This window comes from Schistocerca piceifrons, chromosome 2 (genome assembly GCF_021461385.2).
Source record: "Schistocerca piceifrons isolate TAMUIC-IGC-003096 chromosome 2, iqSchPice1.1, whole genome shotgun sequence".
Classification (NCBI taxonomy): Eukaryota; Metazoa; Arthropoda; class Insecta; order Orthoptera; family Acrididae; genus Schistocerca; species Schistocerca piceifrons.
The window spans coordinates 547,962,101-547,984,627 of NC_060139.1; the positions used below are offsets into that span (position 1 = coordinate 547,962,101).

General features: G+C 40.0%; 1 protein-coding gene across 1 annotated transcript in view; it reads left to right on the plus strand.

Moving 5' to 3' along the window:
* Positions 1-3,588: 3,588 nt before the first annotated feature.
* LOC124776667 (transducin beta-like protein 3) overlaps positions 3,589-22,527 on the plus strand; it is a 177,072-nt gene continuing 158,133 nt past the window's right edge. Inside the window, exons 1-2 of the mRNA XM_047251768.1 lie at positions 3,589-3,759; positions 3,884-3,935. Of these exons, the coding sequence (XP_047107724.1) occupies positions 3,731-3,759; positions 3,884-3,935 (81 nt within the window). The 5' untranslated portion in view covers positions 3,589-3,730. The remainder of the gene's footprint in view (positions 3,760-3,883; positions 3,936-22,527) is intronic.

The following is a 22,527-nucleotide window of genomic DNA, read 5'->3' on the forward strand; positions in this document are numbered from 1 at the left end:
TACTAAAAATTTATCGTCAGCAGATGTATGAGCGATCTCCACTTTTTGCACCCTGCTTTCCAAGTAAGACTGAAACCACTCATTTGCCTCTTATACTTAATGACACTAGCTTGTTCAATAGCATTTTTTTGGTCATAAGTGTCAAAAGCCTTGGTTAAGTCTAAGAAAATTCCTGTAACACAAATCATCCCCATCAATATCAAGTAGTAGTTTTGCGATGTCTGCAAGGCCGATATCATACTATTTCCACTTCTGAAACCAAACTATACTTTGTTAAAGAGGCCGTATTTACTCACGTAACTCAGTCTTGATTTCATGGTTGCGTCAATTATTATTTGAGAATGAAGATAGCAGTGAAAGTCGCCTTTAACTTTCAATGCTTTCTGTATGACCTTTCTCTAGTAAGGACTATTATGCTATCCCTGCCTTTGATATGTATGTGATTTTAATATTCACTTTGGAAATGAGAGAAAAGAATCAATTACTGAATCTCTTGCAAACCTTTAACATGAAATCTACCATAGAAACAGCAACTCATATCGCAAAGACTTCATCTGCTACCACAGATCAGATATTTGTAAATGTAGAATGAACCTTAAAAGAGAAACACTGAACACGGGCTTTGGAGACCACATAGCTCAAAAACTCTCTCTGAGTATGGAAACTGGACTGCAATTTAAACACTGTGTAACAGTTACAAGTAGAAACTACAGTGTTGAAAATATAAATCACTTTTCCATTACTGGAACAAAGAAAAGTGGAAAGAGATTTATAACTACAAACACACAGATGGTAGATTTATTAACTTTATTAGCAATTTTTCCTACTTTTTTGAATTGCGCTTCCCTCCAACACAGAAGAAAATATACGAAAGGAAAACAAAATGGATCACTTCTGGGATTCTGATATCCTCAAAAATTCTGCCAATAAGATGTAAGCCATATGGAATATTGTTTAAGGGAACTGCAGCAGAGCAGACAGATTACATAATATTAACTGTGTAATGGAGAAGTCTACTGTCGTAACTGAACCTACAAAAATTGCAAATAGATTTAATTCCTATTTTACACAGATAGCTGAACACCTTATAAAACAAAATAATCAGTGTACTCCTAGAAATCAATCCAGGTGTACTATAAATAATAAATCTCATTTTCTATACCCCACCCATGAAAATGAAATACATACTGTAATCTGAGAACTGAAACCCAATTTCTCTGTTGGTACTAACAATATCACTGACCACATTTTGAAGAAATGTGCTCCTCTCATGGACAGGGCACTTGTCGGCATTTGTAACTGTTCTCTATCAGAAGGGGTGTTCCCATAAAAATTGAAGAAAGTAAAAAGAAAACCCCTGTTCAAGAAGGGATAAAAACAGAAGTACAAAGCTACAGGTCTATTTCACTACTATTGAGTTTTTCCAAAATAACTGAAAAATCTGTTATAAAAGACTAATCAGTATTATAGAAAAAGTAATTACTTCTCAAATACGCAACACGGATTCCGAAAATCTAAATCTACTGGGGCTGCTGTTTTTGCATTCCTAAATGAAGCATTAAAAGCAATAGACAGCAAAGAGTATACCTCAGCCTTATTTCTAGACCGCTCTAAAGCATTTGATGTCATCACAACACCTTGCTTAAGAAACAGGAATCTGTGGGTTCTAGGGGCCCGGTTCATGAATTATTAAAATCAAATCTGCAAAGTAGAGAGCAATTAGTTGAGCTTGCTATCCTAGAAGGGAACAGGATAAAGTACTACTACCCAGAAAAGCAGTACGATGTACCACAAGGATGCATTCTAGGAGCAATTCTGTTTCTACTCTTTGTAAATGACTTGGAACAGACCGGTCCACATCACAATTACATAAAATTCGCAGATGGCACAAATGTGATACTAAAAGAAAGGACCAGAGAAGAATTACTGCAAGAGATTAAAAAGTGTACCATGCACATTACAGACTGGTTTTCTGGAAACAATTTAATAATAAACACATAAAAACAGTGAAAATGCACTTACACATAATGCAGAATAAATGTACACTAACACCAGACATAAAGTTGTTTACCAGAACCCTTGAAAATGTAAGCTCTACAAAATTTCTTGGAATATGAATTCAAGAAGATCTACAATGGGTCCAACATGCAAAATACATTGCAAGTAATTTGAATACCATTGGTTATACTATCGAAATTCTTTCTGGTTGCACATCGAAAGAGACACTAAAAGCTTTATACATCACACAGGCAGAGTCCTTACTGCAATATGACATAATCTTTTGGGGAAAAGCATCTGCTAGCATATGGTCTTTAATATGCTAAAAGATAACTGTAAGAGACATAGAAAATGCTGCCTCAAGAAGCTCATGTGACCCCTTATTTAAGAAATTCCACATCATTCCACTACCTTGTCTATATATTTTACATGTCTTAATGTTTGTTAGGAAAACCTTAGAAAATAGCTGCAATCATGTATCAAGTAACCAGCATATCCATCTGAACAACACAGGGAGAATGTGGGATATACATGGTCAACATGCATACACAACACTAAAACAGAATGGACCACTGCAAACAGGAAACAGGCTATACAATAACCTATCTAGAAACATTAAAACAAAAAATACATTTCAAAATTTAAAACTGCAGTCCATAAATATTTATTGCAAAAGTGTTGTTATAATATAGATGAACATCTTCAAACATAAAAATTTATTTCCAAATATTAAAAAGAGAATGAGTGAAATGTTAATCAAATGTTTTATGTATAAGAACTGATTGAATTACTTGTGTTAAGTATCATGTATGAAAGCTGAAATTTCAGTTGTGATAAAATTAAGCGTAAATCAATGTAAAAGTTCTTGTAGGATTTAAATGTGTATTGTAAATCACTACGACTTGTCCAGTATCATGTTGTATGCCTTGTACAATAGATAGTTAAAAGGACCAGTAAAGAAATAAAATGAAGTATTATACTTGGGCCTGTCTTTTCCATTTCTTGTGTTATAACATGCCACAACACTTATTTTCTGCATTATATAGTATCGTGTTGTCACTGAATGATTTTTGCCTCAAGCAGAACCTTCCTTCATGTTTTCTTATACTCGTTATAGTACTCAATGAACTGTGGATTGATGCAGGACTTTTGCAAAGAAATGAGAATTTTAAGGCTAAAAATTTCTGACACATACAGTTATTCATCTATTTTTCTTAGCAGCTGCAGTAGAAATGGGCTACTTTTGGACATGTAACCTCATGTTACAGTGTTTGACGCTTCCAAACGATTCCTACGAGAAACCTATTCTTGTATCCTATACTTGTTGAGCTGTTTTCTTTTGTTGGCGTTCTGTGAGCTCTTAAGCTAAACTGTTTTTAGCCTTGCAAGACTTATTTCAGTTCATGGATAAAGCAGCATTAGAAAACCAGAATCCGCTGTTGTGGACCATGGCCTCCGCGGAAGATTGTTGGAGCATGTGTGTGCAAGTTTTCGTTGTCTCTAGCCAACGAGCCGTTTCGAATTCCGTCTGCCCCGAAATGCATCTTTCTGTAGCATATCTTGCAGGTATAATCTTTGAAAGTGTGTTGACAAACACGTGGTTGTCGGACGCGAAATACGGTTTTTGCGCAATAGTAAACATAGTTGTGTGCAGCGTTCAGATAACAACAATGTGTCAGTCGTAGTAGTAGGTAAATTTGGGTGTCACACCAAGTCCGTCGTCGATTTTAGTATGGTTGCCAGCAAGAAAATAAGAGATGCGTGAGTGCAACAATTGAGATATGTTTTAAAGTAGTGCAGTTATTTAGAGTGAAATTAAATTACGATACTGTAAACAGTGACATTGAAAATTAATTCGAAAATTATATTTTATTCATTGTTTTAGGTTTGACGTCGACGTTAAACACGGTGCCTTTTTCACTGGTGGCTCTGTTGAGGTCGGTAAAGTAAACTTCAATGGATATTCCTGTTATGTCTATTGTGGATTAATGTTGTTATATTAAGAGTTGTACATGGTAAATCCTTTCGCTACCGACTAAATTTCGGATGTTGTCCAGAGATAATTCCTGAGTATTTTGTTGAAAAGCCGGTTTGTCACACAGTTACCTCCAGTTGCCTTTCATACAGTGAATATACCTTCACAACAGCGAAAAAATCTGTGATACGCAGTCAGTATGATGGGAAATTTATTGACAGTACCACCCCAATAATAAAAACATTCACAGCGAACTGGATCGACAAACCAGTGCGTTCAGGTTTGCGCCATCCCATTGTCTTGAAAACATCCTCTCTTGTAAACATAGCTTCATCTGTAAACAACAGGAAAATAGTGGTTTTCTACATATTGCTGTATGGACTAATTTACAAAACTCCCTCGACTTTGTAAGTTCGCTGGCTGCAATATGTGCACTTCCTGTCGGTGGTTCAGGTGCATTTACTGTCCATGTAAGATTTTCAAAACAGTTGTTTACAAGTGTTCAGTTCAGAGATATTGCAACATGCTAATTGGAGGATGTTTGTCTCCAACTCATTCTCTTCCATTCAGACACAAAAGAATTTGATTTTGCTACTGCAGTTATGTGCCGGCACAAAGTGTTGTGATGTGTTTATTGTCATTACTGGAACAGCTCTCCCATCGCATTCACAAGGTGCACATGGCCATCTCTTCATTAACAAACCTATTCATACTGCTGTGCATAACTGTGGCATACAAGTGACATCGTCTTAAAAACAAATCTAAGGCAGAAATGAGCAATACAGCTAATAGCCCCTACTATTAATGTATTTGCCCTGTTGTGCATGAATTTCTGGTGCAGTATAGATGGAAAGATAAATGGAGATATGAAATGCAATGCAATGTAATGACACTGTACTGGAATGTAAGTTGTGAAAGAACAACAACTGTATTAATGTTTATCACAATTCTAATATATTGTTTACCTTTCAGACTCAGTTACACATTTTTAATACTGTACGTGACATGTTTTCATCTCTGTGGACCTTCTTCACATCTAGAAACTAAGTAAAAATAAACATTTACTTTCTTATTTTAAATAAAGCAGAGAAGTATGGTACATAGGCGTAGAATTTATCCATTGATATGTGCTTGGAAGTGCAACGCAATGAACCTAAGGGATACTTCCTTACAGTGTCAGAAGAAATTGAGATTGTCAAACACTTTTTAGAGGAGCCTGGGTGCTTGTTAAATTAACAGAATGTTTTTGTTGACTAAGCATTTTTTAGAAACTTTGAAGGCCTCTCCCAATTGTATATCTCTACACAGCGCTCATATGAGCAACAGTCCCACTCACCGATTAAAGAGAGCAGCAGTGTGTTGGCTCACACAACATCCCGAAAGTAAACGAGTGTGCAGACTGGCTTCCGTACATACTGTAAAACTGCATGTCATACGATGCCACTAAGTGAAATCAATTGAATTTAACCATAACTGCCACATCCTGTTCGCTGTAACTATGGTTACACACATAGTTTCACTTAATTATGATTTTATTATTTTATACCTGTCATGGCTTTACACTTCCAATGTCTTAAACTTTTAATATTTAAGTCACTTAATTTGATTTTAGTTACTTTACATAATTTCACTTTTATAATTCTATTGTTTTATGCCTTGTACAGTTTACACATCCATTGTGCTACACTCTTAATATTTTAATGAGAATTTTTACATAATTTTACTTTTGCAATTTTATTACCTACGTTTAAAAATTTACTATAATGTTTTACCAAATGTAATCCAGTGTGCTCATGACATCCCTCCCTCCTTGTTCTGTACCTTTAATTTTAACATGAAAATATTTTACATAATTTTATTGTTTATAATTTTAGTGTACGGTAAGACACTCTTTTTTACACAAGTTAGTGTAATACTTATTGTAAATCTAACCCCCCCCCCCTTTCCCCCTGCCTTCTTTTCACTCTCCCAACCCGCCCTGCCCCACATTTCTCCGTCACCCTTCCCCCCACCTCCCATTACCAATTGCCAATTTAAAACGTGGACCACAGTTGCATATCACAGCACTTGCATGTGTGGTTTTGGCAAAGACATGACATTTGCTGACACAACTGCGTAGACAAATTCTACATTCATGTAGAATACTTTTTGTACAGTAATAGACAATACATGATTAGTTTAACATTGTTTTTTGATCTAAAGATGCCCAGGGATATTGAAACATGTCGTGTTAAAAAATGTGTAGCTGGGGCTGAAAATTAAACGATATATTGGAATGGTTTTAAAGAGAAAAGCAATGACTCTGCAATGAACCACCATAGACACAGGGTCTCTTGTACCAAAATACTGTGAAAAATCCCTTAATAACCTCCAAAATTGTGTCAGTAGAATTCAGGTTCACTCTTTAATTACTTATAGTTTTAAGTCTGCTGGCAGTTACTGCTAACCTGGGAAATGGTTATTGAACTACATTGATTTTTTAGTATAAATGTAGCTTTAATGTTTTTGTGCGAGGGTGGAGATGCTGTTATTTCAGATTCTGATGGTGGAAGTGGACTGTTACCCAAGTGCAGTTTAATGTGAATACTGAAATTATTTTCTGTTAGTAAGCATTGTTCTTAGTTTCAACTGTTTTTAACAATGCTATGGCAAAGTAGGAAGCATAGTGCGATATGGTTGCCAGCGGGTCTGTATCCAGTTGTTTACAGAAATGTGGGAGATCAAGGCATCTATAGTCTTGTCGCTCTGTAGTGTCATTTGAGGGAGCTGTATAAGGTTTTTCTTTTTTTCCTTTTTTAATCAGGTGATTGGTGGAGGAATAATGAGGTCAGGACAGCAAGCACAAGGGCTCCAAAGGTTAAGGTGCCACAACTCTATTCACGTAATGTGGTATATCTAATGTGCACCAGAATACTTATCAGAAATATGTGGGTCAACTGAAGTTTGTCGTACCACCTGCCTGCTTTGACTCGTGACATAACTGTGTGAAATAATGGTGGTGTGGCATATTTTGAATATATCATGTTTACAGAGGGTATGTTGGGAATACACGGTGGCACCCTGTACTGTGGGATGCCTTTTCTTTATCTAAATTGTTTGCGAGTGCTGTTAGTGATGCATTGGACTTCTGTAACGCTGTCTGTGAGAATAATATTGCAAGAGTTGTGGCGGTTTATTGGTCAGTTATTTTGATGTTGGCAATTATGGGCTATAGTCATTTTCAAATTTGGAATTATTAATGTGGTCTGTTGTTTATGGCTGGAGTTTTTTTTTTTTTTTTTTTTTGAGAACTTAGCAAGATTACTGCATTAGGACTAGGGACCAGGAGTGTTGCATTGTCGATGGGCCGTGTGTGGCATTGTATCCAGAGAGTTCCTCGTTTTGACAGGTCTAGGCTGGCCATCTCAGAGTTTATGTTAGTGGCATTTTTGCTATTGCTAGATTTGTGTGTCAGCTGGCTTTGGTTGGTAAGAGTGATTTGTTTGGTTTTATTATTTTTTAAATTGAAGTATGCATGGTGTATCTGTTGACATGCATAATTGTTTCTTGTGTATCAAAACTGATATTAATGCATTTTTATGAGGTTGTGTTGTTAGTTGTTGGTAATTATGTTGGATTGTGCTTGGCATGCATTGTGGAGTTTGTTTTACATACATTGGTGAAGTCAAATTTTAGATATCATGTTGGTGAGTTTTGGTTGTGTGGTACTGAGGACTTTGTTTTAGCTATGTAGTGAAGGTTTGGATAAGAGATTTGTTGAGTTATATATAAAATTGTGGATTTCTTTTGAGCTATATAAGCCAAGTGAAATTTCTGGTTCTGGGTTTTGTAGTTGTCCACCTGCGGATCCGGGGATTAGAATAGGCTCGAGGTATTCCTGCCTGTCGTAAGAGATGACTAAAAGGAGTCTCACACATTTCGACCTTTATGTGATGGTCCCTTTTCGGGTTTGACCCCCATTTTTCCAAGTTTTCCCGTAGAGTGAGCCAGTTGCGGAAGAGCACCTTACATGTTGCATCTTGCCCGTCATGCATAGAGACCTCTTGCATCCTTTGTCAACGTGGATCTGCACTTCTGCTCATTCTCCAGCTGTTGGGCATTTTCCTCCATCCACTGTGCTGTACTGTTTTCTGCGTTGACGATGATAATGGACCTGTTTGCTTGGTTGCGCCTGATATCCAGCACTGTAGCCAGTCTGTTGTGTTAGGGCCACCAAGTACCCTGTTGGTTGTAGCCCCCTGACCACACAGGGATCACTGTGCTGATGCCAGTGCCGTTAACTCCCCACGTATGCCAAGGAGTAGATGCCCGTCACCCTGGGGCATCATGACTCCTGGCAATGGCCATCCTGCCAGGTGGCCTTTGCTGCGGCTGGGTGGGACCCATGGTCATTGGGTGGCATCAGGGTGGATGCCGCTTGATGAAGCGTACCATGTCATTACTTGCTGGTGATCACACACCAGTAGTCTCTAAGTGTTCCAGGTCTCAGTACAACGCTAGCAAGTACGACCCTAAATCATTCCTCTCTCTGGCCGCACCATGGGAGAAACGCCATGCTAAGGATGGCAACGAACCTTATCGTCCCATTATCTCATATGTATGAGAGCTGATGGGGACTGCTTTGTTTTAATGAAGCCTCAGTTTTTTGTTGAGCATTTAGAGGACAAGTTTGGGTAGGTGGAGGGCTTGTCCAGAATGTGGTCAGGGTCTTTACTTGTGACGTGTTTGGGGCTGTTTCTGTTACCATCCATCCGCATAAGAGCTTAAATATGGTCCAGGGTATTATATTCCACAGGGACTTTCTTTTGCAGTCTGACAATGAGCTGAGCGCCAACTTAGAACTCTGAGGTGTTCATTTTGTCTGGCACGTCCATAGGGTTCCGAGGGATAGTCAAGTTGCCACCAGTGCCTTCATCTTGGCCTTCGAGGGTGACACATTGCCTGAGAAGGTCAAGGTGATGGTCTACCACTGTGGTGTCAAGCCATATATCCCTCCCCCGATGCGGTGCTTTAAGTGCTGCAAGTTCGGCCATATGTCATCCCGCTGTACTTCCAGCGTCACATGTCAAGATTGTGGACGTCCTTCGCATCCCAATATTCCATGTGGCCCACCTCCCATCTGTGTCAACTGCAGAGAGCATCATTCTCCTTGCTCGCCAGACTGCAGGATTTTACAGCAAGAAAGGAAAATCATGGAATATAAGACCCTGGACCGACTGACGTACACTGAAGCTAAGAGGAAATTTGAGCGCCTCCATCCTGTGGCTATGACCTCCTCTTATGCTGCTGCTATGAGAACAGTTTTAGCCCCATCACTTCCACGATTTCCAGTCGGCTCTCTGAGCCGGAAGACCACACCTGCCCCCTTGATGGTGGGGGGCACTTCCCTCCCTGTTGCTCCCGCACCACCTCCCTCAGGAGCACTGCCCCCTCCCCCCCCCCCCCCACCCATTGGGGACACCAGTCCCCACTTCTCAGTCGGAGAAGCTTAAGTCTTCTTCGGCTCCTCTCGCTTGGAAGGGGTCCCTTGGGTCACTCCCTTCCCAGGTTTCTGCTAGTGGGAAAGATGACACCCGCCAGTGGCTGAAGTGCCCCAAAGCAGCTTGTCGTAGGGCTTCACGATCATCCTCAGTCCCTGAGGCTGAAGCAGTGAAGGCCTCCCAACAAGAGAAACCCAAGGAGCAGTGAGAGACACCCAAAAAGATGACCACCAAGACCAAATGAATTGCGGTGGCACCCACAGCACTGCTACCTACAAGCTCAGCATCTGGGGATGGGGTGGAGATTCTGTCATCTGCTGAGGACGTAGATCTCGCCGGACCCTCAGACGCAATGGACATAGACTGCTCAGGAAATAAGTCTGTGGCAGCAGGTGACTCGTAAGCTGCTTCAGTGTTCCATGCATTCTCAGCCTCACAATCACATTATCCTCCAGAGGAATTGCGGCGGTTTTCTGCACCACCTGGCTGAGCTACGGCAGTTGTTAAGCTTGACCCCTGCCCTTCGTGGCTACAGGGGATATTACTAGAACCGTAGTGAATATAATAGAGTGTCAGGTGGAGTTTTCGTCTATGTCCTGAACTTGGTATGTAGTCAGCCTGTGCTCCTTCGAACCTCTCTTGAAGCTGTGGCTGTCAGGATACTTAGATGCAGGAAATAACTGTCTGCAATGTATATCTTCCTCCAGATGGTGCAGTACCCCTGAACGCATTGGCTGCACTGATTGCTCAGCTCCCTAAACCTTTCCCACTTTTGGGAGATTTTAACACTCATAACCCTTCATGTGGTGGCACCATGCTTACTGGTTGAGGCAGAGATGTCGAAACTTTCGTCTCAGTTTGACCTGTGTGGTAGTGACCACTTCCTCATGTTCCTGTCACTCCCCCAGTGTCATGCCCATGGACGCCTACCCAGATGGGCTTTTAACAAGGCAGACTGGGAAGCCTTCACCTCTACTGTCACTGTTGAATCTGTCACATGGTGCCATCAATGTTGTGGTTGAGCAGGTAACTACAACATTCGTTTCTGTGGCGAAAAATGCGATCCCTGATTCTTTGGGGTGCCCCCAGTGAAAATCGGTACCTTGGTGGTCACCGGAAGTCGCTGAGGCAATTAAAGAGTGTTCGGCGAGTTCTACAGCGACATAAGCAGCACCCTTCCCTAGAGCACCTAATAGCCTTTAAACGGCTCTGTGCCCATGTTCGCCAGCTTATCAAAAGTTGGAAACAGGAGTGTTGGGAGAGGCCTGCCACACATCGAGTCTGGATGAAGATCAGACGTGGTTTTGGGTACCAGACCCCAAGCAAGTGTCCTTGACGTTACCATCAACTTCACCAACGTTCTTTGCAAGATCCTAGAACGTATGGTGTGTCAGCAGTTAGGTCGGGTCCTGGAGTCACATGGCCTACTGGCTCCATGCCAGGGCAGTTTCCACCAGGGTCGCTCTACCATTGATAATCTTGTGTCCCTCGAGTCTGCCATCCGAACAGCCTTTCCAGACGCCAATACCTTGTTGCTGTCTTTTTTTATTTATGAAAAGTGTATGACACAAGCTGGTGACATCATATCCTTGCCACATTATCCGAGTGGGTCTCCGAGGCCGCTCTCGATTTTTATCCAAAATTTTCTGTAGCGTCGGACTTTCTGTGTCCAAGTTGGTGCTTCCCATAGGTCCTACCGTATCCAGGAGAATAGGGTCCCACAGGGTTCTGTATTGAGTGTATCTCTATTTTTAGTGGCCATTAATGGTCTAGTAGCAGCTGTAGGGCCGTCAGTCTTACCTTCTGTGTATGCAGATGACTTCTGCAATTTGTACTGCTCCTCCAGTACTGGTGTTGCCGAGCCTACAGGGAGCCATCCACAAGGCACAGTCATGGGCTCTAGATCACGGTTTCCAGTTTTCGGTGGCAAAGTCGTGTGATATGCACTTCTGTTGGCGTCGTACCATTCTTCTGGAAGCAGAACTTTACCTTAATGACGATCCACTCACTATATTGGAGACATATCGATTCTTAGGACTAGTTTTCAACGCCCAATTGACTTGGCTTTCTTACCTTCGTCAGCTTAAGCGGAAGTGCTGGCAGCACCTCAATGCTCTCCGCTGCCTGAGCGACACCAACTGGGGTGCAGATCGCTCTACACTGCTGCAGCCCTTGTTCAATCCCGCCTTGACTATGGGAGTGTGGTTTATGGTTTGGCGGCGCCCTCAGCATTGCATTTACTCGACCCAGCACACCACTGTGGCGTTCGGCTAGCGGCAGGAGCTTTGAGGACAAGTCCAATGATCAGTGTCCTGATGGAAGCTGGGGCCCCTCCATTGACGGTTAGGCATGCACAACTGCTTGCCAGTTACGTTGCACATGTTTGTAGTTCTCCTGCGCATCCGTATTACCGTCTCCTATTCCTACCTATGGCGGTTCATCTCCCGCATCAGTGGCCCAGGTCAGGGCTTACAATTGCAGTTCGCGTCCGATCCCTTCTATTCAAACTGGAGCCCTTGCCTTTACCACCTATACTTGAGGTCCATTCCTGTACACCTCCATGGTGTACACCAAGGCCCTTTCACATGACCTTGAGGATTCAGTTAATGCCGCAGCTCTCTGCTGCCACTTCCTGTCGATTCTTGACATGTACCGAGGGCATGAAGTGGTTTATACCGGTGACTCGATGGCTGATGGTCATGTCGGCTTCTAGTATGTCCATGGAGGACATATTGAACAGCATTCCTTGCTCTATGGCTGCAGTGTTCTCACTGCAGAGCTGGTGGCTACATCTCGTGCTCTTGAGCACATCCGCTCATGCCCTGAGGATTCATTTCTTCTGTGTACTGACTCCTTGAGTAGCCTACAAGCTATCAACCAGTGCTACCCTTGTCATCCTTTGGTAGCGACCATCCAGGAGTCCATATATGCCCTGGAATGGCCCAGTTGTTCAGTGGTGTTTGTCTGGACCCCAAGTCACGTTTGAATCCCAGGCAATGAACTTGCTGATAGGCTGGCCAAACAGGCTACGTGGAAACCGCTTATGGAAATCGGCTTCTCTGAACCTGACCTGCGTTCTGTCTTACGCCACAGGGTTTTTCGGTTTCGGGAGACAGAATGGTGTAACAGTATGCGAACAAACTGCATGTCATTAAGGAGACTATGAATGTGTGAAAGTCTTCCATGCAGTCCTCTCACAGGACTGTGCCGGCCTCGCATTGGCCATACATGGCTAATACATGGTTACCTGCTCTGTCACGGGGACCCACATCGGTGTCGCTGTGGCTCACAAACTACGGTTGTCCACCTCTTGCTGGACTGCCCACTTTTAGCCACTCTGTGGCAGACTTTTAACTTTCCCAGCACCCTACCTTCGGTGTTGGGCAACAGTACCTCAACAGCAGCTTTAGTTTTACATTTTATTTGTGAGGGTGGGTTTTATCATTTGATCTAAGTTTTCGCACATGTCCTTTGTCCCTCTGTGTCCTCCACCCTAGCGCTTTTAGGGTGGAGGTTTTAATGTGTTGCAGAGTGGCTGGTATCTCCTTTATGCTTGTAGTCGGCCAGCCACTGTAATCTGCTTTCTTGTTTTACTCTCTTCTTGCGTCTCTATGTTGTTTTCTTGTCCTCTTTTGTTCCTTTTAGTGTTTGTTACTTTTCCTTCATTCTTGTGGTTTTTCTTTTCTTTCCGTTTTGTGTTGTATGTCTTGTTTGTTTTATTCTCCCCCTTGTGGCATTGTCTTATTTGGAACAAGGGACCAATGACCAAGCATTTTGGTCCATTCCCCCTCTTTTAAACAAACCAACCAACATTTTGGAGTTGTGTGTGAGTTTGTGATATCGTGGACTTTATGTGAGCTATATAGGCCAAATCAAGTCTCCAATACCGTTTTTTCACTGTGGCTGAGTTTATTTATAAGCATTTTATATACTTGATTTTTGAGTTAGCATTTGTTTTGGTCCATCTTGATTATTAGCACTGTCATGTATTTAGTTCATCCCACCTAAAACCTCCTAATTTCCACAACTGAAATTAAGTATTTTTTTGTATTATTTGTGTCTGTTCGCTTCTGTATTGAGTTATGTTGTGGTCATCATCGTGTTGCATAAGCTTGAAATAAGAGTGTCCACCATCTTAGTGATGTCGCAGGTACAACGATCTTCTGTTGTCCCAAATTTGTCTAATAAGCAGTAGAGCTTTTGAAATTTTAGGTTTTATAGTGAAAAGCGCATTTAGTATGGCACAGACATAGGCATTTTTCTATACTAGAGATCATTTGGGGCTAGAGTGTGATTGTTGCTCCTCCCCTGCTCCTTCCATCACCTCTAATTGACAATGTGAGTTGAAGTGTAGGTCTAGCTGTAGATTAGTTTGGAAAAAAAGGTGACAGTTTGGTCCTGAAGACAGCAAAGCCAATTGGTATGAATGTTAAGTAAGGGTTGTGGTAACATATTGATCTGTATTGTAGCCTACATTAGTGCCATCATTAAAGCAATTTGCTATATTTTATGCGTTTTATGTTATACAAATTAAAATGGCAAGGTAAATTCAGAAAATCTGTACTAGATAATGGGCAAGTGTCCAGCGATTACTTTAACGCATATTATATACGTATATTATATATAAACTAAAAAAATGAAAGGTGAGTTCACTATGAAAATTTTAGCTGGTAGTGTTGCCAATGTCTTCACTCTTCCTGGTCCAGTCATGAGGATATAAGCGTTCATTATTATAACTGCAATTTTGAACATTTGGTTTACTTGAATGCATAGTTCTAAACCTCACCAACATGTTCGTGTCCTGCAGATACTATACCTGTTGTATTTTTTAAAACTGTTTGTTTGCTATGCATATATGTATTTCGTTTTGAGATGTACATCCTCTTCCTGCAGTAGATGGTAGTACCTGCACCAACTGGATTTTCTAATACAGACATGTTTTTCTGATTGAAAAATAACTATTCAGTAATCAGTCTCTCTCCCTCAGAAAATGTATTATTTTGGTGAAGCATATGATATGTTGCACAAGAGAGTGGACCTTATAGTTATGTTCCATAAAACATGGAACTTAAATGTTTGATATATGATTGAAGAAACTGCAGGAATGTCATTAAAGTATTTTAGGCCAGATAAATTTGTTGGTTATTCATGCAGTTTGGTAAATGTGAAATGCCACCATCTTCAAGTGTAATGTAACAGCCGTTGGTGTGATCTTGAGGGATGTACAAGTATTGGTCATTGCAGAACTGCTGTCGGCCCATGCTAAGTCATACAGGCCTTAAGGTTGTGCCGGATCATGTGTGCCTCATGGAAACTGCGTTGGCTGCATATGGTGGTTCCTCATATGGGCATAAATGAATATTACTAGTCACCTGTAACTGTAAACTCTGGATATTCTTCAGCTGTCAAAGTGGAACATGGTAGTGAAACGTTGCATACCACAGAGACTGGGAATCCTGACTTCACCACCCATGTTACAAAAGTGGTAAAACTTTTAAATAAATTCCTCAACATGTTAAGCATGCTAAGTGGTAATGGAGTAGTTGGCTTTCGAGCTGATATGGTTGTTTGTGGGAACATATAGGACACATACTGACCTTTGTAGTATTAGATTTGTCAGATAATGCTGAGCTATGTCTGGATTCACTATTATTGCCCTGATCGTGGGGTATGAGTGGAATCTATAGTTTATAACAGGAACACTCTCAGCAGTTTGGTTGGTCTGTTTGACAGTTATCACTCCGGAACAACAGATTTCATGAGATGTTACACAAGATGAATGCCCTTGTGAGGAAATAGCCACCTGTGTATTATTTAGAAAGTAGTAGTAGAACTTTCAGAGTCAATAAAATCAGCAGAATCCCTGGAATGGCTCACTTCTAACCGAGGTTGCTCAAGTAAGTAAAATGTTGATTACATGTTGCTGTAACTGCCGAACTACATGCCGCTCTGAATTACAGTAAGAGGGTTTTCTGGATACCAACAAGGATAATAAGTTGTTGGTGTGTGATTAGAAATACTATGAAGAGTGGATAGTTTTGTCTGAAAGACAGAACTCTCTATTCTTATATTAAGTTTTATATTCAAGACCTGAGTATGTAGCTTTATGTTTCATCCTTAAAAAGGGGCTGAGTACATAGCTACTTATTTCATCTTACTAAAAGTTAAAGTGCATAGCCTCAAGTGCCAACATTTCTGGCAAAGGCTAGTGATATGTGGCAATTTGTTTCAACTGTCCATGAACCAAATACACAATGTACTGCTCCACCCACGCATTTGATTTGCTCTGGAAAACAATTATTTTTGTGACAATGAATGTAGGGGCTTCAAGGAGAAAAGTATAGGAAATCAAGGTTTATATATAATATACGTATATAATATGCGTTAAAGTAATCGCTGGACACTTGCCCATTATCTAGTACAGATTTTCTGAATTTACCTTGCCATTTTAATTTGTATAACATAAAATGCATAAAATATAGCAAATTGCTTTAATGATGGCACTAATGTAGGCTACAATACAGATCAATATGTTACCACAACCCTTACTTAACATTCATACCAATTGGCTTTGCTGTCTTCAGGACCAAACTGTCACCTTTTTTTCCAAACTAATCTACAGCTAGACCTACACTTCAACTCACATTGTCAATTAGAGGTGATGGAAGGAGCAGGGGAGGAGCAACAATCACACTCTAGCCCCAAATGATCTCTAGTATAGAAAAATGCCTATGTCTGTGCCATACTAAATGCGCTTTTCACTATAAAACCTAAAATTTCAAAAGCTCTACTGCTTATTAGACAAATTTGGGACAACAGAAGATGTACTCAGTACTCTAATGTGAAGCAGACATTGAAGACCATTAAGCCACATAGTTTCTTTGTAATGAAGTCACTCCCTTTTCCTGTAATGAAGGAGACTGTTTTAAAGGTCAGTGTTCCACCCAAACAGTAAAATTTAATGAAAACAATACAATCTGCACCTGCTCAAGGAATTGCAAATCTGTACCAACAAGTACACCTAGGACAGAAAAAAGTAGCATTAGGTTGTTGTGCTGACAAGAACAACACAATCTCTCAAAGGACAGACCCAGAAAAGCAAAATAGTGCTTATTATAAGAGAGATTTACCATTATCACAAAAATTGAAGTGAGGTATTAACAACAGACATTAAAGGGTTGATACAAAAGTGATAGGGTATGTGCCTTAGTTCGGACAATTGACCAAATGATGACCATCCTATCCATGATAAAGACACCAGCACGATGATGGTTCCCATATTAGTGGATTCAGGGCACATACATAGGCAATGGAACTTATGGTACAGGCCCGCACCACCAATAAACAGTGGCTGTATCAGTCAATGTGCATAACAGGATTACACTGATCATTGGACTTCTTCAAAGCTCCTGCCGCTAGCCGAACGCCACAGTGGTGTGCTGGGTCGAGTAAATGCAATGCTGAGGGCGCCGCCAAACCATAAACCACACTCCCATAGTCAAGGCGGGATTGAACAAGTGCTGCAGCGGCGTAGAGCGATCTGCATCCCAGTTGGTGTCGCTCAGGCAGCAGAGAGCATTGAGGTGCTGCCAGCACTTCCGCTTAAGCTGACGAAGGTAACCTCCACCTGTTTTGCAAAATAGATGAGACCAAGAGTCTCTCATTAAACTCATCTCCAGTGCTCCCCAAATGTGGGGTTTCTGACACACACACACACACACACACACACACACACAACACACACACACACACACACATTCACATTTTCTGAATTAGCATGTTCAATGACTTTTTTTAGCAAGAAGCTAACTTGATATAAATTCAATTGTAGTTTCTTTAATTACAATTGTAAAGTACAGTAAATTTTTGCTGATGTATTTTCTTCATCTGTATTACAGACTGCTTGGTAGAGCTGATTTACATGCCTCTGTTCCATTCTAACAAAACTAAATTCCACCCGAACAGGCCATGAAGGCCCAACAGTATCGACCAGCAAGCTGTGTCACCCTCAGCCTGCAGGTGTCACTGGATGCGGATATGGAGGGGCATGTGGTCAGCACACCGCTCTCCTGGCCATATGTCAGTGTATGAGACCGGAGTCACTACATCTTAATTGCATAGCTACTCAGTTTGCCTCACAAGGGCTGAGTGCACCCTGCTTGCCAACAGCGCTTGGCAGACCGAATGGTCACCCATCCAAGTGCTAGCCCAGTCCGACAGCACTTGACTTCGGTGATCTGACGGTGACAGAAACTGGTGTTACCACTGCGGCAAGGCTGTTGGCTCCATCCTGACGAACATCTCTCAATAAAGACAGAAGAAAATAACAATAATAATTACTAAAAAATCCAAAGAACAGTGTTTGCGATATCATGGAGCTTGCCCTCTCAACATCTGTAGCCCGTGCGATAGGCGCCACAGTGTACAGTCTATGATGCACAGTGGATGAGACCCAGTCGGACGTGGCACTTGCTTGCTCCCATATAAAATAATAAAAAACAACATCAATAAGAATCAAATAATTATGAAAGAAAAATTAAATATAATGAATAATGGTGTATTAAAACACGGTAACTGTTAACTGTATCATATAGATACAAAACAAGCTAAATGTGGTTGTGTTAGCACTAGCTGTACAAATGTTGGTAGCAGTAATTTTGCTCCAGCTGTGCAATCACAAGTAATGAAGTCTGTTTAACAGTAATCGAGAGTGACAGTTTGTTTATGCAATAGATTTAGATACATGAATGAACAATAATTGTCAGTCTCATAAAAAATATCAACTATTATTTACATTATAGTTAACAATCTATATGTTGGCATTCTCTTTTTTTCTGAACAAGCAGAAGTTTATATTTAACTGATCAGTAGACTGCAGATTTGTTGACCATAAAGAGTACATTTTAGGTGGCTAAAATAGACTTTTTCAGTACCCCATTTATGCTATATAAAATTTAAAATAGACCCTAAAAGTATTATGCAGAGAAACTGCATATAATGTAAAATACACAGTGTCGACATGAGCATATTACTGTTCATTAAAAGCAAGGAAAATGAAAATATGCACAGTTGCTCAACAGAGCATATATTCTACCATCTTAATGTCCAAATAGCACAACACAGCAAACACCCAAACACTTTAATGTTCAAACTCATCCCAAACCTTTCAAGTTTTTGTAAGATAAAAATGCAATATCAAACACATACAGCTATATGTTGAAATATATGTAATACGTAATTTAATATGTTACAGATAAACTTGTGGTTTGAGACAAGGGCCATAGTTTGCCTCACAGAATAATTAAAACCTTTTCTAGGTTTTCCATAGAAAAACTATGGTTTTTATCAGTCAGTATTAATTTAAAAGCAAAAAAACAGGAAAACATTCTACGTCAACAGATGTGGCAGGGACATACTTGGCTTTTGGCTCATGTTGGACAGGAATGCTGCTGTGAGGGGAGCTGGATTTTCTGTTAAATATGTATGCTGCTTGCTGGTGTTCTTCTGCAAAACCTTTTACATTTTTGCTCATAATTTTTCTCCCCTTTCTCCTGGCACTTCAATTAACTTTCTTTTTGACTTACACCAGTAAAGATATGTTCCTGTAGCTAGGTCTCCCTGAGCTTTGTAATTTGAAAATAATTCTTGGCAGAAATGTGTAGTTGACTCTAATATATGCTAAACCCCATTGTATTTGAATGATCTTTGATTAATGGTTTTGCTAAAGTTACAGAGGCAGCTTCCTGTGGTAGATTTTCAGTTACTCTCTGGACTGCTGGGTGATGCTTACTGTAGCATTCCACTGCTGCTAACGAATGCTTCAGTGGATAACAACAGATTCAGGTTCCAAGGGACATCTGGAAATTGTTCTTTGAATGCTTATATCCTTGATGGTTCCTTAACAAAAGCTTTCTTTACAATAGAGATTGATTAACTTGTTCTGCTATACGGTTGGTACCACATGCTACAGAAGTTAAATGCAGCTTGAAAGAATAGAAAATTTGAAGCACCTGAAATACATATATGCAGTGGAATCTGTGAGGGTCAGAAGCATCTTGTTCACATCCATGCCATTTGTATATAACACCTTCAGCATCTGGGTCCAACTTTCCAACAATCAAATTTGCCATGTACTGGACAAGATTCCATCAACAGTAATTCATATGTAAGATTCCACAATTTCTTCTCGGATTCTATACAATGCATCTGTGTAAGCTGAATCCACATAATATTTGCTCAGTGTTGAATCTACAGGAACAGAGTGATGGCAGTACTTCTCAAGAAATTCTTTGAAAACAGGATTTTTTAGTTTTTGAAGAGAGATTTGCTGCCACAATAGCATGACACAACTCACACTTGAAATCTAATGTAATAAAGTTACAAGATGCTATATAGAAGGGCATATAAAAAGTATTGACACTTTAAGGGACAACAATGCTTAAGTTTAGCAAATAAAAGAAATAAAATGAAACAAAACATGCAGTACAGTTTAGCAGTTTTTCAAATCTCTCGTCACTGAATAGATTTTTGTTACAACTCAAGGCTTTAAAAGAATTAGAACTTGGTGCATCATTTTAAAAACATTTCTGATTAGTCCTTCATGTATGACATTTTCACACTGCTTGCTTTATATCAAAATTGAAATCTGTAACTTAAAAATGATAATAAAAGTGAACAGTTGAATCCCAGTATCTCTAGTATAATTTTAAGCAGTATTTAGAAAATATTATGCTTCAAAGATGCTCTGGTGTTGATGATGTGAGAAGAAATTTGCAATTCGAAGAAAATGCTGAAAACAGCTAGTTCCAATTCTAGTCATAAACAACAGTGGTGCCAGAGTTTCCACTCTACACAACAGGTGGAAAAATTGTATTCTACCATGCATGCAACAAAGAGGTTAGTTGTTATGTTTTTAGGGTTCTTAGTTCTTCTTTCATCTTACGTCAGTTCAAGACCTACGAATATTTGTGGAAACAGGCAGTTAGCCAGCAATTACAATCTTTCAATATGCAAGAATTTTATGTCACATTAAAAAAATACGTATTTTGGGATTTTAAAGGTAAAATAGGCAAAAATAGGTGGTAACGTGAAAGTAGGCTATTTTAGGCATTATAAAATTAACAATATCAAGTTTAATTAGTTGTGATATGCAAAAGTGCAATTTTATTTATAGGTAAGAAATCAGGAAAGGAATAGGTTTTAACCTAAAAGTCCACAGTCTACCGATCAGTCAGATGTCACCCAGAAAGATGATAGGAAAGATGAATGAGTGGTTGGAGGAATTTTGTCTAATAAGTAGGAGACATTCTTCAAATAAGTTTCTGTGTTCCGAGCCTGAACGGGAACTACATCCTGTAGCCTTTTTATGGACATTTGAAGATGCTTTCACACCAACACAGAATGTCAAAATCAAAAGCAAATTTATGAGGGCATCCAAAGGCCAAAGCTGGAGAATGCGAAGACCTTAATGTGAAGAAATTTCAGAATTGGAAGACTTTTGAGATGTAATTTAAAGAGAAATATTGGTTTGGAGGAAAGCATCAGAAACTAATCAGTTACTGGACCCAAGACCACACAAACCTAGATGGGGTGGGTTCTGAAATACTTTGAATGGCACCAAACAAGAGTGAAATTCTTAGATGAATGGTCAGTAGGTGAAGGCATGATATTTTCATTTCTCCTATGTTTTCAGTTCCTCAAACTTTTCCTTCAATTAATTTGTGCGTGTCCTACAGTCTCTGTCACCGTTTTCTATACTAGTAGTCCTTGCAGTACATTTAACATTTGTGTGGTTAGCCATATCTTCCATTTGCCCAGTAATTTAGTGTAACTTTCAGTATGTTCTCTTGAGTACAAAATTTGCAGGTACAGGTACTATTCCCATTTCCCAAGTGGGGTTGTGTTGAAATATTTCTTTCGCTTGAGTAAAAAAGTGACTGTTACAGTCCACGTGTTTCTCTAGAGTTTCTAATTCGTATTGTGTTTCCCTTAACTCAGTACTACTTTCAAGACATTCTCTTCCTGTGATTTTCTTTGGGTATTTATATTAGATGATGCTTCCCGCATCACTTCTATGACTTCAGTTCACATTGCTTCTAAATTTTTGTTGGACTCCTCTTTCAAACATTTGTTCTTTTTTTCACTTCTTCTAATGATAGTTTTAAAATTATTTAATTGATCGTTAACTATACTAATATCTGATTTTAACTGTGTCTCCTTCCATTAGTTTGTCAAGTTTCATAACACTAGCATTTAATTCAGCATATCTGTCTGCATTTTTTGGTTAGAAGCTTCAATGGCAGCTGGAAACTTCTCGGTCTTTCTTTTTATCTTGACTATTTAGTTATTTATTGAAACTATCTATTCTGAGATTCAACTATTTATTTTATATAATATCTACAGCTTAATTCCTTGTTTAAATCTGTATTTTTTATTTCATTTAAGTCATTGCTGGTCCTGTTTATAGTTACATTAGCTATTAACTTTTAACAAAGAAATAATTAATTTGGTCTCTTCTTGTTATTCCTTTCACTGAGAAGGTTTCATAAACTCACCCACTGGTGGTTCAGTTTGACCTTCTTTACTTTCATAATCACCTTGCAGCTGCTTGTTGTTGTCACCTTCCACATTAGCGACAGCGTTGACTGCATCAGTCCACTACTGCACATTGGAAAACTGTGTTTGCTCTTGCGACAGCAGTTGGTAGTAGCAGGACTGGGAAACTGTGTTCGTGTCCGTGGATGGAATGGACAGACACCATGACTCAATGTCCACATCAGGGACATGCTGTGTTATCTCACCAATGACTGCAAAGCATTCCTCCACCACCAACATACGACCCTCTTCTGAAGATGTGGAGTTGGCCTGCCCAAAGAAGAGGTCATCAGTCCAGCAGCTATGTAGATACAGGGATAGTGGATTTCAACTCGACACAGGGTTGGATTCCACAGTTACGAAAATACTACAGGAATGCTCTGTTCTGGAGGTGGCAGTGTCCGTGGATGGAATGGACAGACTCCATGACTGGCCGGCCGGTGTGGCCGAGCGGTTCTAGGCGCTACAGTCTGGAACCGC